This window comes from Siphateles boraxobius, unplaced genomic scaffold (assembly GCF_051911475.1).
Source record: "Siphateles boraxobius isolate OS27281-9 unplaced genomic scaffold, OSU_SipBor_1 143, whole genome shotgun sequence".
In the NCBI taxonomy this organism is placed as follows: domain Eukaryota; kingdom Metazoa; phylum Chordata; class Actinopteri; order Cypriniformes; family Leuciscidae; genus Siphateles; species Siphateles boraxobius.
In genome coordinates this window covers 1,559,510-1,585,135 of record NW_027508748.1, presented here as the reverse complement: position 1 = coordinate 1,585,135, position 25,626 = coordinate 1,559,510, and the positions used below count along the sequence as shown (strand labels likewise).

At 41.2% G+C, this 25,626-nt stretch overlaps 2 protein-coding genes across 6 annotated transcripts in view; one reads left to right on the top strand and one right to left on the bottom strand.

The window, feature by feature from the left end:
• Positions 1-25,626, top strand: part of LOC143738308 (NACHT, LRR and PYD domains-containing protein 12-like) — a 159,068-nt gene that overhangs the window by 112,384 nt on the left and 21,058 nt on the right. The window contains exons 1-2 of one of the 5 annotated variants that reach the window (XM_077230399.1): positions 23,010-23,124; positions 23,913-24,009. The exons of 1 other annotated variant lie outside the window; for it this stretch is intronic. In XM_077230399.1, coding sequence (XP_077086514.1) covers positions 23,094-23,124; positions 23,913-24,009 — 128 coding nt within the window. In that variant the 5' untranslated portion in view covers positions 23,010-23,093. Of the gene's footprint in view, positions 1-23,009; positions 23,125-23,441; positions 23,637-23,912; positions 24,010-25,626 lie in introns of those variants that run through there. 3 more of the 5 variants (XM_077230398.1, XM_077230402.1, XM_077230400.1) reach the window with 3 other exon arrangements.
• On the bottom strand, positions 4,028-11,186 carry LOC143738288 (uncharacterized). The gene is made up of 8 exons (XM_077230333.1): positions 11,127-11,186; positions 7,573-7,647; positions 7,173-7,488; positions 7,037-7,084; positions 6,653-6,697; positions 6,267-6,305; positions 6,009-6,061; positions 4,028-4,042 (listed from the first exon to the last, which is right to left on the bottom strand). The coding sequence occupies exons 1-8, from the start codon at positions 11,184-11,186 to the stop codon at positions 4,028-4,030; spliced, it is 651 nt and encodes a 216-aa protein (XP_077086448.1).

The following is a 25,626-nucleotide window of genomic DNA, read 5'->3' as shown; positions in this document are numbered from 1 at the left end:
GGCAAGATCGATACGTCAGTCGCAAAGGAACTAGAGCTTAGATTATCTGCCCGAGCCCGAACTTGACCCGGCCCGACCCGATATTTCCCGTCACTATCCTCAGGCTGGTTCCTTGATCTAGAGACGTGCACTCCCAAAGCAATAGAGTGCGGCGCGGGACTAGATTTGATGGCCGAGTGCGAGCGGTAATCCACTCAATCTGTGTGTGCCGGTTTCGGAGAATAAAACGATTCGCGGGACTCCCGCAAACTAGAAATATCTATTAATAAAACATATAAAAACTAATACATTTTTGTACATTACAAAATAGAAACGATTTACAGGCCGGAGTTTCTTTTTATAACATGTTTGCACTTTGCAGCGTTGAGCGATTTAGCCAATCACAGACATATGTGTTGATTTCTTGAACGCAAAGGCCAATCAGAAGCATTTAGATAGACTCCCCTCACCGCTCAAAACTGACTTTTTGTTCAGAGCTGAATTCTGTATGCTGGCAAATCCTCTAATTATAATAAACAAAGTGTATATATTATTTATTGTGCAGTCAGCTTCATTGATAATAACAGAGATGTGTGAGATCGCGATGAACTAATGCCAGCTTTTAGGAATTAAGGGAGCGCACTTTGCGCGCATTCAGTCATATCATGCCAAACCATGCACGCAGTATCTGCTTGCTTTTATGTTAAAACAGTGATTTGTGTGTGCAAACCATAGGTGCAAACTCTCTGTGCAGTGTTCATTTTGTCTGTGGTGAGTGGATGTAAATATATTGTTGTTAATGAGCTAACGCCGTGGACGATTAAAATATCTCCACGATCTGCTTTTGAAGAAATGTCGAACCGTTAGTATCGTGCATTAAAGGGATACTCCACCAGTTTTTCTTATTAAACTATGTTATTCCCTTAACTAAGACGAGTTGATACATACCTCTCTCGTCTCAGTGCGTGCACTATATCGCTCTGTATTGCCGCAAAACTATGTTAGCACTTAGCTTAGCCCATGCATTAAATATGGGCCAAGCAGAGAAGCGACCAAACACTTCCACGTTTTCCCTATGTAAACACAGTTACTCGAGTAGTGTAACTTGACCTGGGCTGGTGACACAAAATAAACCGTTGCACTTTTCTAAGAGTTTAAAATTGATGACTATATTGTATGGCGGAATACCATAACAAGTGCTTTTGAGCACTTCGACTTGGCGCAATAATATCTTCACTCGTGAAAAGTCCTCTTACCGGCTCCCGCTTCCTCTCCCTCTGACATTTCCGTCAATACAACGAGAGGAAGCGGGAGCCGGTTTACTTGTTTTTGTGTAGGTAATACGTTGTCAAATATGTTTAAACTTAAATAAACTACCTATACAAGTACTTATGTATCCTTGTATTAATTTGCCCTGTTATTGACGTAATGCGCGTCATTGACAAAATGAGCAACCAGGGACGTGCACAGGAATTATGAGGGGCAGTTGCTCTGACCTGAAAAAAGGGCTTCCCCTACATTCAGTTGTGCTTCTTGCTCGTATTCAGTTCTGATGGTAGGCTACTGGCAACTACGCATGATTTGTAGTATGATTGCGTAAAGGGAACAGGAATTCCGGTAGGCAACAGAATCGACTGCTAAAACCAGGGCCGATCCTGAACTCCCCCTGGGGCCCTAAGCAAAAGGGGCCCTCTACCTGACCTGTGACGCCGTGAGCTATGTAAACCATTTGCCATTGCCACACAATCACACCTGACACTTCAGTGCTCCCAATACAACCCTCCCTCCTTTAAACAAAACAGTCAAAGAATAAGTACAACAATATAGAACAGAATGAGGTTCAAACAAACAATATTTATTGAATAGAGTATTTTCTATAGAATGTTAACATAACAAGTGAATATTAACGTAAACATAAATAAGAAGAAAATAATAAATTATAACCCTGAGCTTTGGCTTTTGGGATTAACTTTGGTTCTCTCTACAGCCTGGGTATTTTCTGCATCAGTATGATTTTTATTTATTTATTATTATGCATGTTGAAGCAATTCTTGATTTATGGTTATTATTTACTGAGGGATGTGCATCCATATTGACCAGTATGTCCAGCTAATCAACATTTTAAATTCAATATAGCCTATAAATCAATAGTCAATCAATGTCAAATTGTCAATACATTGCTATCTATCTTGCATAATTAGTGCAGTTGTTTAGAGTTTTTAACTACACTGAGACTAGATAATCAGTTTCTTGTTTTATAAATGTGACTTTGATTGGGAGTGCCATCATTCACGTGCATGTATTGTACAGTATGTCTGGTCTCCACATATTTCTGCTTGAAAAATGCGAGTTTCATTTCGTGCACGCGCATATGAACGCACGATAACACACGCGACGCGGTTCTGTTTTCCGAGCTGCAGTAAACAAACACCGTTGCACTTTGTCGTTTATCAAAAACAAACGTAATAATTTTTTTTATTTTACTCTCACTTTTGTCAGGCACAAAGTGATGCAAGAGATGCACTGCCTGCCCAGCTAGGTTAGCAAGACCGAAAAACATCAAACTTTGCTGACATCAAACTTAGAGAGGAGAGAACACAAGTTTACCTGATTGTTGTTCCCGCAATTCACTCTCATGGGTTTTTTCTTCTTCCTCTTTTCGTGACCAGAAGGATAGTTTCGCTTCATTTTGTCATGGATGTTGTACACATTAACTGACACGCTATGACACGAGATGGAGGCGGGGCCTTAAGTAATTTGTGGGGTCTTACGCACCGGTCGCGTGCAGCGCTGCAGCCACGTAAACAGTTTGCCCTTCCCTTACTGACTTTCAAGTTCGGTGCACGAATGGAAGTGAATGAGGCTTTGCGATTTAAAAAAATAAAAATAAAAAATTTATCTAGGCCTATGTGAAATTCTGCAGCCATTGTACGATTTTTTTTTTCCTCGGAAGGGCAACTTGAGTCGAGAAGGGCATATGGGCAGTTGCCCGGGCAACCTGAGCAACCCCCCTGTGCACGTCCCTGTGAGCAACCATGTTCGAATAGTTCGAATATAGGCTGTGTTTTTTTTAGAGGAAATATTCGAACGTCATTTTTGAGCAATTTTGACTGCCCTTATGAGTATTACATGCACACAGTGTATGCCGGTGGAGCTATGTGGCGACATATAATACATAATAAATGGTTTTATTTAAAAAAAAAAGGAGCTTTACACAGAGACGCGGGAAGTCATTTTCGACAGGGGGTGCTGGGGGTGGGGGGGTTTTTTTCCGACCAAGCAATTACAGGAACGTGGTTATAGGAAAAGTCCACTTCTAAACAGATCTATTAATTATTACTACCTAGAAAAGCACTACATAAATGTAACGAATTATTACTACTCTCCCTCAAAAACTTTTTTTTCCATTTGCATTCAAGCAGGACAAGTGGCCATAGGGACTATAGGAGGAGTAAGGGAGTGATGCAAGCACGGCAACGATCTTTATAGTTAAAATCAGAAAACAAATACACACACACACACAAATGGAATCTTTTGGCCACTTCAGGGTGAGAGCTGATGCAGACGCTTTTGCTTTCAACAAAATAGTATCCACAACTCCTTCTCCCCTCAGTGCACCTAAAATACAAATAATAATACATGTTATTATTTACGTTTAACCCTCTGAGGTCGCCGGCGCGTTTTGCTGGATTTTCTTCACATTGTAGCACAATAACGAGCAATGCAAGTTATATCGCGTCGGCGCATCCATGTCCTTATTATATTGTCTGCTATAGCCTATTTGCTTCTTATTTATTTAAATCCAGGTAATTGGTTGATGAAACATTGATTAAAACTAAGATACAATTTATACAAAACGAAATTCACTTTAAAGAAAGGCTTTATACAAAACAAAACTTAATAAAGTGGTCAAAATGATGTCTCTCGATATTGCGCATCTTATGATTAGGCTACTCTTCACTTTTCATATAATCAACATAGATGAAATGAAAAAAATAACATAGGCTATTATTTAAACATAAATATGAAACTAACTTAACTTTAATGGCTACAACACGTAGGCCTAAAGTACAGAGAAATGTGTCGGAGCAAACGCGTGTCACCGGTGATCGTGTGTGTGTGTGTGTGTGTCTTGAATAATTTTTTGAGCAATAATCATAGACTGTAATAATCAAATTCCCAGCGATCGTCGAATCTTATTTTTGCTTGAAATGCCCTTCCCTACAAAATACGAAATGTATTAATCAGACAAAATACAAGCATCATTGCATAAGAAAGAAATGTAATAAAGAAGTAGGCTAAAATAAATAAATAAAATAAAAATACATTAAAGTAGGCCTAAATAATAAATAAAGAAAGAAAAGAGGCTCAGTAGCTTCTGAAGCACTGACTGAAACCCCACAGTACGCTACTGATCATAACCTTTTACAGTCTATGATCATAACATCGTATTGGCTAGCACCGGGAACGACAGAAGCTAGCTTGTCCTGCTCGGGTGTAGGGGCTGTAACGTAGCCTACGTTACCTCTGGATGAGTCAGTTGGAGAATTCTTCTCGCTAGTCTTCGGCCTCGGTTTTTTGGGGTTGGATTGAAAAAAATCCGAAATTCTCTTTTGAGACATTGCTAACTAATCATCACTAGCAGTTTTTTAGACTAGGTGTATTTTTGCTTTTTTTTGTGCTGCGTAGGCTGAATCGTAATCGCGTGATTTGCGTCAAGACACCTGATTGGCTAATACTACACACTGAAGATAAATTAAATAATTTTTAATTAAATAATTACTAAAAATATCCCTCTCTTCATCCCACACCCCAAACATGACATACAAAATGTTGTGGAACAGAAACAACAACCAAAGATATATTTATAAGCTATCATTTTATTGTCATCACAGTTTGCCAACAGGGGGTGCTGCAGCACCTGCAGCACCCCTACTTCCCGCGTCCATGGCTTTACACACAACCTTATCAGAGCTAATGATATGTATTGTGTAGTCTTGATTTGGGTGTGTACAGTGATTTTACATTTAAACGGGTTGTAAATTTAGTTCAAGTAAATTTTAGCATGCCATAGTCAACTTTTAAAAGGTAATTTCACAAAAACAAAAATGTGGCTAGTAAAAATGCTGTGTGGCTAGTAACTTTGGAAAACCACTAACCACTAGCCACACTAGTGAGCAAAAAGTTAATGTCAAGCCCTGTTTATAAGGCATAAATAGTCCTCACTTTAGATGAAAGTTATTATAGATATGCTTATGAATCAAGAATAAAGTATTTATAGCTGTATTTATAAACAACGTATTAATGCTTATTAATGCTTTATAAATGATGAATTAATTGTTTGCTAATGCTTAACTAATGATTAATAGCATGCAGTTATTATAAAGTGTTAACCCTTCATATGTCGAGCCCAGAACATAATTCTCTAAAGTTGACACATCACTTACTTTTTAGTGTTCTGACTTTTTGTTGTTTTGTTAAGTAGAGGGCCATATCCATCTTGCATAAGAGAGACTGAGGTTGGCAATCACAATGGAAAGTTGTCTCAATCACATACTGTGTTTTTGACTCAAAGTCTGAATTACACACGCTACAAATATGTTTGTTTGTATGTTGTTTCAAACAACTAGTTCAAAACTCATATTACAATATTTTATTTAAAACTTTAGTGTAAATTTGTATTGCTGTTGCAAGTGCACACAATTAAACCACACTTGTATTAATTCAGTCGAAAAACATCTACAATATACAGTGAAGGTAAATTTTACCCAAAAGTTTGAACTGGTTCCATTGTGACAGCTTACCACATATTGTGACAAAATGCCTCACATTTGTGAGTTCAATTAAATATAATTTTTTTTCCCTGGTACATAACGGTGGAAATGCTCGGTAGATTTTTTTTTTGTAGGCTTTGAGGTATGTACCTAATGCAAAAATGTAAACCAGCTTAAAGCAACTAATATAAACACTGAAGTAAGTAACAAGCAGCCCCAGCCTCTCCTAAATATTCTAATTAATTAAAATCGTACCTCATTGTTATCTGAAGTTTGTTTAGAGTTTTGATCAACAGCAGAATTCATCTCTGTGGGAGGGAGTGTGCAGTTTAGGGAGGTGAAGTTTTCATAACAATTACAGTGGGACCAGATTAACCATGTGTGGATACAGGTAGTAATCAGTCCATATGGCTAAACTGGCCCTATCATATAACTTACATAACAATTATAGTAATGGTAATAATATGATTGATATAACAGGAAAAAAAATCTGCAAAGATCACCAATACTTACCAATTGCTGTTTGAGGGTGTTTTAAAGGGGGGCTGCTCTCTGAGGGATTAAATGAAACAAAAATGCATCACAATATTCAATATACACAAAAAATCTGCAAACTTATGAATAACAAACAGTGCAAGCTTTTAAGAGCACTGGAATTAGAGAAGGCAATAAAATTAGATTTTATAAATGTAATAGTTTTTAAATAAGTTAACCAGGTTATTTGTAAATGAGGCCTGTACCTGTATTTCACAGACTTTTATCCAAAATAACTTTGACAAATTAGGAAAATACAAGCAATTTTCAAACATTACATATGTGTAAAATCATCCTTAGCAGACACAAATGCATTCAGTAAGTGCCTTGGTGTGGTGGTAATTTTTTTTAGAAGCCAGTCCTACCAGTTGTCTTTGGAAGAGCTGTAGTGGCTGCGGTGGTGTTGCAACCTGAAAGATATAATGTACCCACAAATGCAAAAAATGATCTCTCAACATACTGCAAAAAATAAATGTGGCCTTTTTCAATTCATTGAGTAATTCCCTGTAATCTTTAAACAAAAAAATGCATCACAATATTCAATACACACAAAAAATCTGCAAACTTATAAATTTCATAATCAAACAGTGCAAGTTTTTAAGAGCACTGGAATTAGAGAAGACAATAAAATTAGATTACATTTTTTTGATTTTTTAAATGTAATATTTTTAAAATAAGTTGACCAGGTTATTTGTAAATGTAATCTTTATTATTAATTGTTGTTGTTATTATGGTGCACAAAATCTGACCAGTTGTCACTGGAAGGTCTGGGATGGAGGCTGGAGATGTGTTACTTCCTGGAGCATAAAGTCTCAAATATTATGTATATGTAAAAAAATAAAATAATAAATTGATAATGCTACTACTAATAATATTAATAATTACTAGAAATAATTTTGGCTACTAAACATGTTTGAAGCTCAGCATTTAATTTCCTCAGTTCCTTCCCTTCAGCAATAGCTTCTTGATATTTCCGAGTTAGAGATTTGTATCGGTTCTCAAGCTCATCAAATTTTGATTTTGGAATTAGTTCATCCTCACTCTCACTTGTTGTTATCTCATCATCTATAATATTTTTTCCTCTTTTAGGTGTAGAATGAGGAGGAAATAGTGGTTGCTTCCTTTTCAAGGCTTGTCTCTTTTTTAAAATGTCCATCAGAAATGTCTGCTTTCCTTCCTCAATGCTTGCCTTCTGGGCTGCCTGAAAATACAACTAACACAAGTAAGAGGTATTTAAATTATTCAATGAATTGAGTTCATCATGCAGTCTTTTCATGTTACTTACAGCATTATCCTTAGCTTCCTTCCTTTCTGACGTTTTGTTCTCTGGTGGACTTTTATCAGCTTTGGCACTCGAATCCTTTTCCCAGGCGCCAACACATTTTCAATTTCCTCACAAGTTTCTGGAAAATGGGAATAGCTTTCTTCTTACTAAGTACTTGTTTATTTTCAGTCTAGAATTACACTAATGAAAACATACATTTTTACTCTAGATTTAGTTTGATTCATAAATTAAAATTACCTTTTTTCTTTTACTTTAAAGGGATAGTTCACCCAAAAATAAAAAATCTGTCAGTATTTACTCTCCCTCATGTTGTTCCAACCCCGTAAGGCCTTCGTTCATCTTCGGAACACGAATTAAGATATTTTTGATGAAATCTGAGAGCTGGATCACTCCTCCATACTCCTCCATAGGCTTCTTCAGGGATTGAACTTGCCGGCCTCGAAAAGTTATTACAGACATCATCAGGGGCGTCATGCAAGCTAAAAGTTTTGGGGGGGCACAATCTGAGACGTTGCAATTGTTTTCTGACGGTGATATGGATCATGTTAGGAGGGGTCGGGGGTTTCTCGCCCTGAAATTTTTTTAATTCTGGCTGCTAAACATACCATTTCAATGCAGTTTGGGAGGGACAGAAATACCTTAACGGAGCTAGCAGCAACCCTCCTCTATCTGAGGACTAAGTTAAAGTATCTATTTTGTAAGTTTATGTAAAAGACAGGTTGATGAAAGAACTGTAAGCTTAAATTCAAAAGCTTTTGAAGTGTAGTTCATTAAAGCATGTTTACACACACACACATACTGTACACTTAGGCCTAATACACATGATTTTAAAAACAGTACCATTGCAGTTTTTATGTTATGAATTTTAAATTGGTATGTGACCTAAGAACGATCTTACATTAAATGTACATAAAGGTGCTGAGGTCTGACTTTGTGGTGCTCTAAAATTAAGTTATTTTAATATTAATATGTGATGAAGGACTTTGAAGGAAGTTTGACAGATTTCAGTGCTGAATAAGGTCAACACTACCCCGTTTATTTGAAAATGGTTAATATTTGACAGAAATGTAAAAAAGTAATCAAATTAAATGTTGAATATGTAAAATTACTTTAGTAAAATCATTGAATCACACTGCTCATTATTATATTTTAAATAAGGAACTTGTAAAGAGAAATTTATGAGCTAACAGAAAAGCTAGTAACTTTTACATTTAACCTACTATGGCTTATTTGCTTTGTATGGCAGGCAGTAACGTTAGCCAACTAGTTTACGGTTAGACTAGGCTAGCTATCGATAACGTTACACTGACACAACTTAAGTTAATGCTCTGAATTCGCAGCTAATATCAAATCCATAACTTATTGATCACGTTTAAATTTCCAGGTCAACCACAAATAATCCTACTATCTTTTAATATCATCCGATAACTAATTCAATGCCGATTTGTTGCTTTGCCCACTTACCACTTCAAGACCATCTGTAAAACATTGCCAGCTCAACGTGCGAGACGAGTGAGTTGCTTGAACATACACAGCAAAGATTCTAGAGCTCTACGCACGTATTAGGAAAAAGGGGCGGGCTGATGCTGACCGATTTATTACACATCCAGAAGAATACATTTGAGTCGTTAAAGGCTCTGGTAATTATGGAGCATAATAGGAATAAAGTTGTGACAATAAAATTACCAGGGAGGAAAAATCTGAGGGGGCACTTTGAATGGGCATGACGCCACTGGACATCGTTAAAATAGTCCAAGTGACTACAGTGAATATTTTATGATAAAGTCATTATCCCTCTTCGGATAAATTCACTTCAGACATTCTCATTTTCCAAAAAAATTTCTGCAATGTAGAGTACAAATGCAAAGACAAACATACAGCCCATACATTGGCTTTACACAAACGTGTTTCTGTCTGTCTAGTTAGGGAAGGAGGGAAGGAGACAAACTAGTTAGGGAAGTTCTTTCTAGTTAGGGAAGTAGGGAAGGAGACAAAGTATAATAAATCTATAAATTACGAATTCTTGATCTGCAATATTAATGATGTTCTTTTGAACGTTGGAGCATTTACCTTTCTAGATTTGAATTGGTTGAAATTGGTTGATCAACATCTAAGGAGATCAACTTTTAGCTTGATGAGTGACATTTGGCACAGTTATTAAAAGTACTTGTATCGGTACACTGTATGTATCGGCAAGTACAAAAAATGAAATGCTAAGTACTGCTACTCATTCCATAAAGTGGTATTGGCCCATCCCTACTGTCACGGTAGACGCATTCTCTGTTCCTTTCTTGCTCGTGTTTATGTTGTGGTATGAATGTGTAGTGGGCGTGTAGTGGGCGTGAGTGTATGACATCACCTGATCCGCTTCAGCTGATCCTCATTCATTTCACCAGCTGCAATCAGCGACACGGGCCGCGCAGTACAGGCTTTGGTGACGCAGGTGTCCGAGCTCACCCAGCAGATCCAACGCGAACAGGGCCCCACTGCGCCGCCCACACCGGCCGTTCCTCCCACACTACCAGAGAGACCCTCCCAGTCAGAGCCCCGTCTTCCGGTTCCTGAACATTATTCCGGTGAGCCAGCCTTCTGCAGAGCGTTTTTGACCCGCTACACGATGCATTTCGCTTTGCAGCCTCGCACGTTCGACACAGAACAGGCTAAAGTAGCGTTCGTCCTCACCCTGCTGACTGGGAAGGCTGCGCTTTGGGGAACGGCGGTGTGGGAGAATCAACACCCATGCTGCGCCTCGTTCCAGACCCTCGCCGCCGAGATGAAGAAAGTGTTTGACAGGGCTGTCTCTGGAAGAGAGGCAGCCAGAAGACTGGCGGAACTGCAGCAAGGAGAGAGATCGGTCTCCGACTATTCGATAGAGTTTCGGACCCTGGCGGCGGAGTGCGGCTGGAACGAGGAGGCGCAGTGGGATATGTTCCTGCATGGGCTGGCTGACCACGTCCAGAGGGAGATCTACGCCCTGGATCTACCCACCACTCTCAAAGGATTGGTCGACTTGGATCTGCGCAGGGACCGACCCTCCACGATCCAGCGGCAGGGACGTGGTCAGCCCCGTCTACGATCCCGAGCCCATGCAGGTGGGTCGAGCTCGGCTTTCCCGGGAGGAGAGGGAGAGGCGGAGATCCCAGGGCCTTTGCCTGTATTGTGGAGGAGCAGGACATTACGCATACAATTGCCTGGTAAAAGGCCAAACCCGATAGTAAGATTGAGGCTACTATCGGCTGGGATCTCCGCTAGGAAGACCTCATCATCGATTACATCTACCTCCACACTCCTTCCGGTAAGACTAAGGTGGTCAGTCCAACAGCACGACTGCCATGCACTTCTGGACTCTGGGGCTGAAGGTAATTTTATGGACCACACTTTTGCACAGAGGATTCAGATTCCCCTCAGACCCCTCACTCACTGAATTGCAGTTCACGCACTTAACGGACAAGAACTCCCCACCATTTCCCTTTGCACTGAAGACATTACCCTCACCACTTCCGGCAACCATTCTGAGACTATTTCATTCTACATCATACGGACTCACCTCTTACACAGTCGTCCTCGGACATCCCTGGCTCATCCGTCACAACCCCTGAGTGGACTGGCACCATAGATCAGTACTGGAGTGGAGCAAGGAATGTCATAAGTCTTGTCTCGTGTCTGCCTGTTCGTCTGTGCCTGTTTCTGTGTTTCAGGAGGAAGCAGGGGATTTGTCTAACGTTCCCGCGGAGTACCTGGACCTGAAGGAGGTGTTCAGTAAGTCTCGTGCTGCTTCTCTCCCTCCGCATCGTCACTATGACTGTGCTATAGACTTACTGCCAGGTAAGTCTCCGCCGAATGGAGACTTACCTGGCAGTAAGTCTATAGCACAGTCATAGTGACGATGCGGAGGGAGAGAAGCAGGGGATTTGTCTAACGTGCCCGCGGAGTACCTGGACCTGTTCAATAAGTCTCGTGCTGCTTCTCTCCCTCCGCATCGTCACTATGACTGTGCTATAGAATTACTGCCAGGTAAGTCTCCGAAGAATGGCAAGTTATATTCACTTTCTATTCCAGAAAGGAAGGCTATGGAGAAATATATTTCTGATTCTCTAGCAACCAAGTTAATTCGCCCTCCCTCTTCTCCAGCGGGGGCGGGATTCTTTTTTGTGGGGAAGAAGGATGGTTCTCTGCGACCTTGCATTGATTACCGAGGGCTGAATAACATCACGGTAAAGAATACTTATCCTTTGCCGTTGATGTCTTCAGCCTTCGAGAGATTGCAGGGAGCGTCCATCTTCACAAAATTGGATTTACGTAACGCTTATCATTTGGTTTGCATTAGGGAGGGGGATGAATGGAAAACTGCGTTTAACACCCCCAGGGGGCACTTTGAATATTTGGTCATGCCTTTCGGGCTGTCCAACTCCCCGGCAGTTTTCCAGGCACTGGTCAATGACGTGTTGCGAGATATGATCGATCAGTTCATATATATCTACATGGATGACATATTGATTTTTTCTTCTTCTCTCCAGGAACACGTGCAACACGTCAGACGAGTGCTTCAGAGGTTGCTAGAGAATGGGCCTTTTGTCAAGGCGGAGAAATGCGATTTTCATGCACAGTTGGTCCCTTTTCTAGGGTACATCGTCTCGTCTTAGGGAGTGCGGATGGACCCTGAGAAAATCAAGGCTGTGGTAGATTGGCCAAGCCCAGATTCCCGCAAGGCCCTGCAGAGGTTCCTGGGATTCGCCAATTTCTACCGGCGTTTTATTCGCAATTTCAGCCAACTAGTCGCACCTCTGACTGCCTTTACCTCCCCAAGAACGACGTTCAGGTGGTCAGAAACAGACGAAGCTGTGTTCTCCAAACTGAAAGGCCGCTTTGTTTCAGCCCCCATCCTTGTCGCCCCTGATTCTTCACGTCAGTTCGTGGTGGAGGTCGACGCATCAGAGGTGGGAGTAGGCGCAGTATTGGCCCAACGCTCTTCCACAGACGACAGGATGCATCCCTGCGCGTTTTTGTCTCATCGTTTATCTCCAGCCGAACGCAATTACGACATTGGTAACAGAGAGTTGTTGGCAGTTAAGTTAGCGTTGGAGGAATGGCGCCACTGGTTAGAAGGGTCGGGGGTACCTTTTATTGTCTGGACTGATCACAAGAACCTAGAATACATCAGAACCGCCAAAAAATTTAACTCCAGGAAGGCTCGGTGGGCATTGTTTTTCGGTCGTTTCGATTTATCTCTTTCATACCGTCCGGTTCCAAGAACATCAAACCCGATTCATTATCCCGCATATTTGATTTTTCCGAACGCCCGTCTGCTCCCGAGTGCATTTTGCCCGAAACTCTATTCGTTTCCAGACTCACATGGGAGGTTGAATCGAGGTTCAAGATGACCTTAGAAGGGGTAACGCCTCCGCCCGGTTGCCCACCGAATCGCTTGTTTGTGCCGGAGGGATTACGGTCCGACGTTATCCAGTGGGGTCATAACTCCAACGTGGCTTGCCATCCAGGAGTTAATCGCACTAGTTTTTAGTCAAGCAACGATTCTGGTGGCCACTTATGGCTCGCGACATTCACAATTTTGTTTTGGCTTGCTCAGTTTGTGCCACTGGTAAGACTTCCAATCGACCTCCAGACGGGTTACTTCAGCCGCTGTCGGTTCCTTCGAGACCCTGGTCCCACATCGCGCTAGATTTTATTACCGCCCTCCCGCCCTCTCAGGGTAACACAGTCGTTTTGACTGTAGTGGACCGATTCTCGAAGGCAGCCCATTTTGTTCCCTTACCCAAATTACCCTCAGCTAAGGAGACAGCAGTTACAGTCGTACATCATGTTTTTCGTTTACATGGTGTAAGGGGTGTACAGTTAAAGAACCAGAACCAGATATGAAGAATGAAGACCCAGAGTCAGAATTATAAAAAATTAAAGAAAATATTTACTGAAGATAGTTTGCAGTTTCATCAGCAGAAGTCAGCTTCAATACTCGCACAGGAGTTCGTAGGCCGCCCCCCCCTTACAGTTACAAAGATCACAGCAGTTATACCATTTCCAAGGTCTAAGCTACGTCATTGCTTACAGGATGAATGATTCTCATTGGCTATGAAATAGATAAACACAGTAATTTTCCACACATATACAGATAGACTGAAGCATATCTCCATCGATTATGCAGCTGAAGTTAGGCACGTCATGACCTTCCAGGTCGCAGATTTGGGTTGCTGGGCGCCAGCATGTCCAGAACAACAACTCAGTCAATCTCCAATAATGCCAGTGGTTCCTTAACCTGTAACCAAGAAGACTAACACACACACCGACACACAGCTTTTCCAAGGTTGGATTTGGCCAGGCTCTCACTATAAACAGGAGAGTCCTCTCAAAACATCAAGATAATGCGTTCTTTCTCTGAAGGATAGCTAAACTTTAGTCTAACTGGAAAGAAAGGCTTTAACGAAGAAATGGCCCCTTAAACTATTGGCTTCAATGACCCCTATATGTTTAAACACATTGAAGACCTTTCTCAAACACAAAACAAGTCCCTATTTCATTTATGGAAGCTGGGTTAAATAAGCAAGCACTACATTCAGATATCAAATACAGACATTAAAGAATACATGAAAAGAACATTTCAGTAATCACAATGGTAACTTGTATAAATAAAGTAAAATCTCCAGAGAAGTCATTCAACTCATTTGATATTTAGAAGGAAAAATATTGATTAATACCTTAATTATAATCAATCATTACATATACATTGAAGCAGCAGTGGATTCCAATCCACCCCCTTCAATGGCCTTCCGATTGACGTGGTTTCCAACAGGGGACCCCAGTTTGTGTCCAAATTTTGGCGAGAGTTTTGCAAATTACTAAGGGCGACTGTTAGTTTGTCCTCAGGGTTTCATCCCCAGAGCAATGGTCAGACCGAGAGAGCCAACCAGGATTTGGAGAGAGTGTTGCGATGTTTTGTTTCCAAGAATCCTTCCTCTTGGAGTCAACAACTCTCCATGGTGGAGTACGCCCACAACACGTTGCCAGAGTCGGCTACGGGCCTATATCTGTTTGAGTATAGCGTAGGTTACCAGCCACCAATTTTTCCCAGTCTGGAATCCGAGGTCGCGGTCCCCTCCGCTCACGCCTTTGTTCAGAGGTGTCACCGCACCTGGACTAGAGCCCGTGAGACTCTACTCCAGGTGGGGGCGCACACTAAGGCTAAGGCCGATCGCCACAGGTCGAAGCCTCCCGTATACGTCGTTGGTCAAAAAGTGTGGCTTTCAACCAAGAACATTCCTCTTCGCTCCGTATCTAATAAACTTGCTCCCAAATTTATTGGCCCGTTTACTGTCACCAAGATCATTAGTCCGGTGGCAGTCCGCCTCAAATTACCTCCCGTGTACAGGAGGATCCATTCCGCCTTCCATGTATCTAAGATTAAGCCCGTGTTTCATTCTCATATTAATCCGCCAGTCCCGGTTCCTCCCCCACCGCGACTCGTAGATGGGGAGACCACGTATTTCGGTTAATCGTATACTGGACTCTAGGCGGAGAGGACGCGGATTTCAGTACTTGGCGGACTGGGAGGGTTACGGTCCAGAGGAGAGAAGTTGGGTGCCTGCTAGAGACATACTGGATCACTCCCTCATCGATGATTACAATCGACAGGGTAAGGAGTCTGGGAACGCCAGGGTACTGTCACGGTAGACGCATTCTCTGTTCCTTCTCGTCTCTTGTTTATGTTGTGGTATGAATGCACGTGTGTAGTGGGCGTGAGGTTATGACATCACCTGATCCGCTTCAGCTGATCCTCATTCACTTCACCAGCTGCAATCAATCTCACCACTCTACTTATACTTACCGCTGTTCTATCATCCTTGTTAGATCGTTGTTTGATGTCGTTCGTGTTGGTGTTCCGGTGTCCAGTTCCTGCCTTGTGTTCCTGTTCTTCGTCTTCGTCGCTGGGTTTCGTTCTGCCGTCTCACCGTCACCGCACCTCTTCACTTCATCACGGATCCTGACCACCGAAGTCCCTGTGTCACCTTTTCACATCTGCCTGTACTGCTTCATATTCATCATTAAATCACTGTTTACTTGCTATTGCTTCCATTCGTTCATCACTCAACATGACACCTACAAGTAATAGTCGATTGCCACAGTCTTTTAAGTGAAATTCTCACAAGAAGTGTATATTTGTACCTGTAGTTTACTGTGGGCTGGCGCATGTTTTAAAACATTTGTGACAAGTTCCTCCACAGCTTTGTCCTATAGTCCGGACCAACTCAGCATGATAGCCCCTGTTGTGTAGAATAAAAAAATAGAAATGTTTTGTAAATTTCTTGTGTAATTACAATATGTTTTACAAAACAAGTGGTGGACTCATTTGAAATATAAATTAAATGAAGCAGAAGGGCATTTAATATTGATATTGTCTTTTAAATTTGAAAACAGCAAGCTATATTTTGAAACATGAACCAATTGTAAAGCAGAAACTGTTTAGACAAGCATAAATATGTGCACACAGAAACTGCCAGCTGCTCCTCAAGTGTGTCAGACTCTATCTCCGCCTTAACCCAAACAGTTACAGTAATACAAGGTGTGTTAATTTTTATTGTGGGTATATTTCAGTCATGTAATAACTGCAATGTGGTTTATTTTTGCACTTTGTATGTTTCTGACCTTCATTTTAATGTCTTTGAAACATTTTGTGTTTCTGAAACAGAGACACTTAAGGCAATGTTGACCCGCCAGGATGTGATGGCAAAAAACATCCAGGAGGTCTTCCTCCGGTTAAACCAGACTGGAGGGGCCAGCCAGGGTCCGGAGACCCCAATAGAAATCGATGTGGCCCAGTCTTTGGAAGAACTTGCTGTCTTGGAGGCAAAACTGAAAGAGCTTCCGCACTACTAGAAGAGATTGGTGGGTAATGGTTTAAACATAAAGCTATGTTTTATGTATAGCTGAATATTTACAGCATTACTGATTTTACATTACATCTCAGTCTGATTGGTGGAGCCAACCCGGGAGAAGCTACAAGGCGTATCATGAGGGCTGTGTTACGAGATAAAGAGAGGAAGGATTTAAATGCAAGTAAAAAGGTTGTTTATTGAAAACACAGATGAATGATCAGAATGTCCAGGTAAAGGCACTTGGTAGCACAGTGACGCTGTGGGTAATTCCAGTCACAACCGGCAGATGAGGTGAACGAGGAAATGGTCTGTAATCCGAGTGAATGGAATCAGAGGGAATGACGAGACGAACCGAGGTGCCAGGACAAACGAGAACCAACAGAACAGGAGACAGGCGGGAGCACGGAGAACGGAGACAAGCAGGAACTCAGGAACATCCACAACGAACTGACAAGATGGAAACAGAGGGATTAAATAGAGCGCGCTGATCGACTGCAGCTGGCGTGCTGATGAGCCGCAGCTGGTAAAGATCAGAGGTGGTGATCAGTGCTGCCGCCCACACGCATAATACACACACACAACATACACACGAGACAAGAAGGAAACAGCGATTTCATAAACCGTGACAGTACCCCTCCCTCTAGGAGCGCCTCCTGGCGCTCCCAGAAATCCTTACCTGTTGATTGTAATCATCAATCAGGGAGTGATCCAGTATGTCCCTAGCAGGAACCCAACTTCTCTCCTCCGGACCGTAACCTTCCCAGTCCACCAAATACTGAAATCCGCGTCCCCTCCGTCTTGAGTCCAGAATCGATTGACCGAATACGTGGGTTCCCCATTTACGAGACGCGGCGATGGAGGAACCGGGTCCGGCGGATTAAGGGGAGAATGAAATACAGGTTTCAATTTGGAAACATGAAAGTCGGGGTGAATTCTCCTGCACGCCGGAGGAAGTTTGAGTCGGACTGCCACGGACTAAGGATTTTGGTGACAGGGAACGGGCCAATGAATTTGGGAGCAAGCTTATTAGACACGGAGCGGAGCGGAATGTACTTGGTTGAAAGCCACACTTTTTGACCCACGAGGTATACGGGATAGGGATGGGAATTGATAAGATTTTATCAATATCAATGCCAATAACGATTCTGCTTATCGATCCGATTCTTTAACGATTCTCTTATCGATTCCTGATAGCACTGTGTGGGAAAAAGTAGTCTTTTTCGGGGGGGAAAACAAGTCGTTTTAATGCTTACACTTGACTAAGCAAACTGTACTTTTTATGTAATTTCTGTAATAAATGGAACCTTATTGTAAAGTGTTACCGATTAGTTATACACCGATTAAACGTCCCGTGAGTTCAGTGTTGGAAAGATCAGTTGTTTTAACCATTCATTAAAACGAATCGGTTCAAATGAGTCATTAGTTCGCGAATTGGACGTGTCATTATCGGACGTGTGCGCGTTGTGTGATTATCCCGCCAGTTGGGACATCCCACAAGATGTATGTCATCACAGAAAACATTTCATCACTGGATCGTTTTTTTTCGTTTATTTGAAGTGTGATTATGTCAGCTGAATGTGCGGAAGACTTTTCAGAGAAGATAAGGCAACGTATTTTAGCACAATTCACACCCAGCGGCAATTCAGGAAAAACAAATCTCCGAATGCTCCACATAAAACTTTAGTCTCCCTACCTTACCATCGTGTCGTTTATATTGATTAATATGTGCGAGGGAGAGAGGAAGACAGCGCTTAGTTTTGAGACGGTGTAGCCTACTTTCGCCTTGCTCCGAAGAGAGAGAGTGCGTGCGCGCGACCGGGGCTCTCTCTCTCTCTCTCTCTCTCTCTCTCTCTGCTCGATCAGTTTAACATGCGCCCTGTCACAAGCGCAGCGGTTCATCTACATTACCAGAGAGAGACAATTTTACTCACTGATCAAATAAGACTTTGCAGGACAAAGATGCAAATAAGACTTTGCAGGACCAAGCTCCGACTGCGAGAGGGCGCTGGGCTGGACGGGACCAGCGGTGAGGGCTCTGGGCTGGACGGGACCAGCGGTGAGGGCTCTGGGCTGGACGGGACCAGCGGTGAGGGCTCTGGGCTGGACGGGACCAGCGGTGAGGGCTCTGGGCTGGACGGGACCAGCGGTGAAGGCTCTGGGCTGGACGGGACCAGCGGTGAAGGCTCTGGGCTGGACGGGACCAGCGGTGAAGGCTCTGGGCTGGAAGTCGGGCTGGACGGGACCAGCGGTGAAAGCTCTGGGCTGAAAGTCGGGTCCTCCGGGAATACAGCGGGCTGCTCGGTCACGACCTCCGGGTTCTTGGGGGGGCTGGAGGTCTTCCCCCTTCTCCGCCATTTCTGATGGCGATGTGCAGGCTCTGGGCTTGACGGACTCAGCGGCGGATGGATCTCTGGGCTGGACATCACCAGCCCAGGGTCGAGGAGGGACCGAAGCGAGAGTGGTGCCGGGGCTCACTTCTGGCACCTCCTCTCCTACGACCTCCACGGGTTCCAGAAAACCTAGCCAGACGGTTTCCGTCAAAAGACGGTCCGTGTACGATGGAAGGGGGCTCGGGAGAATTTACCACCTCTTGCACGAACCCGGCGGCTATGATCTCCTCAGTCCTCCGGGCTGCCATGGCAAAATAATAAAATAAAGATTTGTTGGGCCCCGTGCTGCTGGATCCATACATGGTCGAGTCCTTCTGTTACGACACACACACAAAAGGTAGATCCAAGTGCAGTTTATTAATTGGGGTAATCCATAATCATCGTCAGCCAGGCAAAGGTTCAAAATCCATAAAGCAGTCCAAAAACAAGAAACAAAACAAGACAGACCTCCAAAGTGTAGTGACATAAAACAAGGACTCGACAACTAACAGAGAAACAGACAGGATATATATACACACAGATACTAACAAGGTGACGGGAAACAGCTGTTTGCAATAAAAAAATGAGTGATCAAAATTAAATCTCTCCGGTCAAATTGTCCGATTAAAATTGCCTAATAATCCCGCCCCCCTAACACAATCTGAATTTGAGAATAAGCCTAAAATCTATAAAGCAAAAATACACCGACCTTTGGCTATGTTATAAATATAAAGGAACAGGATCTACTGTTTGAAAGTTATGAAACAACATCGCATGCTGCATTTCAAATAAAGCGCACGCCTAAAACGGCTGTAACATGGACCTAAACAACGAACGATTGAGTGAAACGTTTCAAATATGGCCAGGCCCAGGCAGACTAGCCTTAAAGGGATAGTTCACCCAAAAATGAAAATTCTGTCAGTATTTACTCACCCTCATGTTGTTCAACCCCGTAAGACCTTCGTTCATCTTCGGAACACGAATTAAGATATTTTTGATGAAATCTGAGAGCTGGATCACTCCTCCATAGGCTTCTTGAGGGATTGAACTTGCCGGCCCCGAAAAGTTATTACAGACATCGTTAAAATAGTCCAAGTGACTACAGTAGCTCAATCTTAAGTTTATCAAATGACGAGAATACCTTTTGTGCGCAAAAAAACTAAAATATCGACTTTATTTCAACTATGTCCTTTTCTGTGGGCCTCGAGCCAGTTCACTAGTGTAAAAGCGTAGAGCTTCTGTTGTTGTACGTCACACGCATCACCCACATAACCAGCGTCGGCCAATAGTGAGCCTATGTGTGACATAGCTCTATGCTATTGTAACCCCTTCCACCCGGGTCCCACTCGACCCGCTCCGAGCGGGCCTCGAACCCGGGTCTCCGGCATGAGAGTCAGGCGCTCTAACAAGGAGGCTAAAGACTGCAGCCTCTAGCATCTGTTGCCAGAGCGCCTATTGAGATCAGAGGAGTGAGGTTTACTCGCACAGCAACTACTAGCTGGCCTCCGTTACACTATTACACTAAGTTAACTGACTAGAGGCCAACAGAGAAGGAAATGTATAGTTGAAATAAAGTCGTTATTTTTGTTTGTTTTTGCGCACAAAAAGTACTTTCGTCGCTTGATAAACTTAAGATTGAGCCACTGTTGTCACTTGGACTATTTTAACGATGTCTTTAATAACTTTTCGAGGCCGGCAAGTTTCAATCCCTCAAGAAGCCTATGGACTAGTATGGATGAGTGATCCAGCTCTCAGATTTCATCAAAAATATCTTAATTCGTGTTCCGAAGATGAACGAAGGTCTTACGGGGTTGGAACAACATGAGGGTGAGTAAATACTGACAGAATTTTCATTTTTGGGTGAACTATCCCTTTAAAAGCTTTTTTCAGAGGCCAGACCATGATGAATCAGGAACATCTCATTATAGCCTATCAGTGGTTCTAATCCGCGCACTCGTATCCTACAGTTTTTTTTTCTCATCAAAACTGAATAGCCTATGTTCATCAGTAGTTACAGTCTATATCAAGCAGGGACACGTTTGTGTGCATTTTATTTTGTGATTTCCCCGGAATGAATAGAGTCTCCGCAAAGGCGATAGATTGAAAGATTGAAACGCGCGTCCGATTGAAGATTGCACAACTCGCGCGTCGTCCATGCAACTGATAGCAGCGGACACGAGCGCTCAGCTTGATTTCAAAAACAACAGCTTTTAGCGCTAGATCTCTTATTTAATAGCGAACTAAATAAATGATCTGCTAGTTAACTGATGTTCTATTTATTTGTATTAGGTACATCCGTGCCTCAATGTTTCAAAAAGTGAATGTGTGTGAAACCATAGTAAAAAACAATTGGCGTTGATTGACGCCAATCGGACTTTCATGTTTTTTTCCGTCTATTTTAAAGTTAAGCTAATAATAACATTTTGCATTCTATTCGGCCCGGCCTGATTGTCTTTTTTAAGTTACACTGACAGCCTCCTGTTTTCCTCAACTTGACTAATTAAGAGGCGATATAGTAACCTATATGAGTTCATTTGAAATATTAAATTGTTTTAATATTGGGGTTATTGGTTTAATATGAATAATAAAGGTGTTTTAATGTTTGTATTTTCACGGATCCCGGGCGTTTGAGCTGGAAATCGGGCCCAAAATAAATGGGAAAGGCCTTCGGGCCGGACTTCTTTTCCTTTTTTGTTTGTTTGTTTGTTTGTATATTGTTTGTTCCCCCACTATTTATCACTGCAGCACGAGGATGCATGCTACGGGCTCAGTGTTTGAACATAGGAGCTACTTGCATGTAATTTATTTTGGATTAATTGAGTGATTTACAAGGTTTTGTTTAATGAATTTAACTTATGGGTTTATTTTGATTTGTGTTTGATGTCTTTTTGCTTTGTGGTTTTAAAGGCTCCTTCTGTTCAGGTAGTTTGTGATGAAAGCGTCCTCGTGTGTGGGTGACATACTTTTTTGTAAAACCAAAAATAAATCTGGGTTATTTTTCTATTTAACAAACCTGAGTCGTGCGTCTATTTAAGGGTGGTACATCTAACACATAGAAAGCAAAGAAATGGGCTGCAGGAATGTCACTAAATAATATTTAATTTTCATCAACGGTTACAATTTCCCCAATCAACCTGAAGTTGATTTACAAATTCATGATAGTATTCAAAAAGGACAGAATGACAATATCTAGAGCTATACAATAGAATATATTAGAACAGTTTATTAGGCATTTCTTCCAATGTACATAGATGGCTCAAGAAACCCAGAGATAGGCTGTACTGATCAGCATTCTATGTTCCAGAATTTAAATTAGGAAAATATGGGAGGTTAACAAATGGTACTTCAGTATACACTGCAGAAACGGTGGCAATTCAGCTGGCACTTTGCGAAGAAGTGATGGCAAATATGGTTGCAATTTGTTCAGATAAAATGGCATCACTTAGCCTACAAGCCTTCAAATATTTCAAAGAGTTAGATATGATACCTTTATAGAAAATTTGAGTATAATGTATAAGACAGGCTGGAATAATAGTTAATTTTGTTTGGGTACCAGCACATGTTGATATCAGGAAATAAAATATCTGATAAAATGGCTAAAGATTCACTTATAACTGAACATTCCTATTACAGTTTAATTAAGTAGGATGAAGGAAAAAGTATAAAAATAAAGAACCTTGCAATCAGAAATGGCAAGGAAATTAGAATGAATGTAAAACAGGAAGACATTTTTATAATATACACAACAGCGTGACACAAAGTAAAATGACACAAAAATTGAAGTAGAAGATCAGATACTTTTTTTAAACAAGACTAAGGATGGGCCATACAAAACTTAATCCTACACTTCATATAATAGGAAAACACAGTACAGGATTATATGAACTATGCCAAGTAAGTTATGGAAACAATTTATCATGTGTTGTTATTCTGTTCTAGGTATGAACAGGAAAAAAAATCAACTAAAAAGAGAACTACAGAACATAGGATGTAAAGAATTTACAACCAGCAACATATTAAACACAAAAAAGGGTCTGGTAAAACTACAGACTGTTTTAAAATTAATTAAGAATAGTAGACTTAATAACAGAATATAGATGTCATCATGTTGTACACCTAGACTGAAATCACTTCACACTGCAGCACAGAGGTGGCGCTGGCGCACCTGAAAGCTGGTATGCGACCCGCCAACAATAAACCCACAGAAGAAGAACTTGTTGTGGCGCTGGGGAGTGACGTTTGTTCGGGAAATTGCGCTGCAGTGTTTATGAGAGACTGTGTGCGTCCACTCGAGAAAAGTGAGTTCAATATTATTCATTACATGTTTAAGATTGATTAGATATCTGTATATCTAGAAATAATCGAGTATTTTGGTCAGAAATCCGCTCGAGTGAAATTATGAGTCATGGATAACTTACTCCCGTGTCTTTAGCAAATGAGCGAAACGTCTTAACGAAATGAGCGATAGAGAACACCAACCAAACAACATGGAGGCTCTAAGAGGAAAGGGAATATTAAAAACGCATAAACACCTCCAAACATATTGTTATTCTCTCTCTCTCTCTCTCTCTCTCTCTCTCTCTCTCTCTCTCTCTCTCTCTCTCTCTCTCTCGACACAAATAGAAAGTGAAAGTAAGTTAGTTAACCTGTTGCCATTTTAAGCAGATAAAATATGAACACGAAACAGAAAAACAGGATAAAAGTGTTTAATAGAAACGTTCATCAAAGTTTATGCAGGAATTTCCGTGTGTCTTTATGGTGTTAAAGCTGGAGGATTGGAGAACCTTTATCTTGTACAAGTTTGATCAACGTGAGTTTTCATGTGTGGTAACTTGCTCATATTAACATGAATCTCTGGAGGACATTTTAAGTGCTTTTGTTTGATATAAAATCTTTAATAACAGGTTTCTTTCACTTCAATGTTTCTTTTGTGTTGGTGTTTCTGTGATTCTTCAGAAGTGTGTGTAAAAATGTATGACTGAGCTTGAGTTAACGCAGTCACATGATCCCTTTTCTCCCACATTCCAGATATGTTCAGCTAAATTATGAAGGTTATGAAGGAAATTATTAATGTGTTTTCATTCAGAGTCAGTGGAGGAGATCACACTCATCAGATTCTCCTGCAGTTTCATCATGGCTGATTCACAAGGAATCAGAGATGGAGATTTTTCTACAGGATGCAGGTACTTTCAACAAACAATGTTAAATATTGTTTTACAGAAAAAGATTTTGACCCCTCCCATCACAGAAAAAAATGTGCAGCCTATTTTTGTATTGTTTTGTTTGTCTGTTTTAAAGGCAAAATATGTAAGATTTTTGGAATAAAATATCCTAAAACCACTAGAACAGTGTTATATATGTTATGTTATAACCATGGTAAAATGTGGGTCCCAGGGCCAAAACATCATTCAATGTAAATTGTGAAAATCGCAATTACAATTTCAATAATTATGATGATTTTGGACTTAATCGTGTAGCCTAATAATAATAATAATAATTATTATTATTATATGCCTGGAATGTCTAAACCATTGGAATGTCCGTTCCAATCATCGGCTCCTGAAGTGTATCTGAAAAGTGAGAAAACATACTCCTAATATTTTTATTTTGGTTCCCCTTTCAGTGATCCCAATAATCCCTTAAAATGGTCACATTTGTAAAATATTACTTACTTGGACTATCGTGTTATGTAGGGAGCTGTTCATGAAAATGGTGTTTGTTTTTTGGGATGGAAGGGATGACTTTGCCATCTGAATTATCATAGTAACACAAATTGCTTTCACTTATTGATGATACATACCCTTGTGCGTAGCTGTGAATCTAGGGGCAGAGGCATCAAGATAGGGGTATGATCCAGTGTTGCCAAAGTCCTCCCTCTGAAAATCCATAGGACCACCCTTAAAAGTCTCAATTTTTCTATCACCGGCCATATGCTAGTCAGACAGTCCACCATGAGAGATTGAAATTTCTTTGGAAATGCAGTGCAGTTTGCTATATATTTACATTACATCTTAGTCATTTAGCAGACGCCTTTGTCCAAAGCGACTTACAAATGAGGAATACAGCAAGCGAGTATATTCACACACACACACACACACACACACACACACACACACACACACACACACACACACACACACACACACACACACACACACACACACACACACACACACACACACACACACACACACACACACACACACATATATATACATACTTACTGGACACACCCACTAATAACTTTTTTTTTTCCATTCAGCTCTATATTTGGAGCCTCTTGCATTTAACAGGCAGACCTATGCTTGGTATGTCTTTAAAAAAATGTGTGGGTTTGCGGCGCATGATCTCACACTTCATCAATAAAGACTGAAATGCAATCACACACACATGAGCTTCTTTACTACTTGTGAAATGTATTCATTTCTTTATATTTGCTATTAGGATTCTCCACACCACAAAAATTCTTGTTTATTCAACTATGTTTGTAGGCCTGTCTAAAATACAAGACAAATTAATTGCCCCAAATAAAAACAATCTCCAAAAAACCCCACTAATTTTATTTAAATATAGACACAAAATTAAATATAAACTATATTAATATTAATATAAACAGGTATACCAGTTGGAAACACTGGTGTTACCCTTTTGTGTTGGAGTGTTTGTTTTGGGGATTTTTAACTTTATTGCACCTTTAAATTTAAGTTTAATCGTAAAATAATCAAAAACAACAAAACGACAGGAGTGGCAGCAGCCAACTGCGGCGTATAATCATAATAAAACAGAAACGTAAAATTTCT

Excerpts from the sequence above, each read along its gene's own strand:
- LOC143738288 (XM_077230333.1), bottom strand. The coding sequence starts at position 11,186 with ATGGTGCCAGTCCACTCAGGGGTTGTGACGGATGAGCCAGGGATGTCC. Across the intron at positions 7,489-7,572 it reads AGGAAGCTAAGGATAATGCT|GCAGCCCAGAAGGCAAGCAT; the intron begins GTAAGTAACATG and ends TTGTATTTTCAG. Across the intron at positions 7,085-7,172 it reads AGTAGCCAAAATTATTTCTA|GAAGTAACACATCTCCAGCC; the intron begins GTAATTATTAAT and ends TTTATGCTCCAG.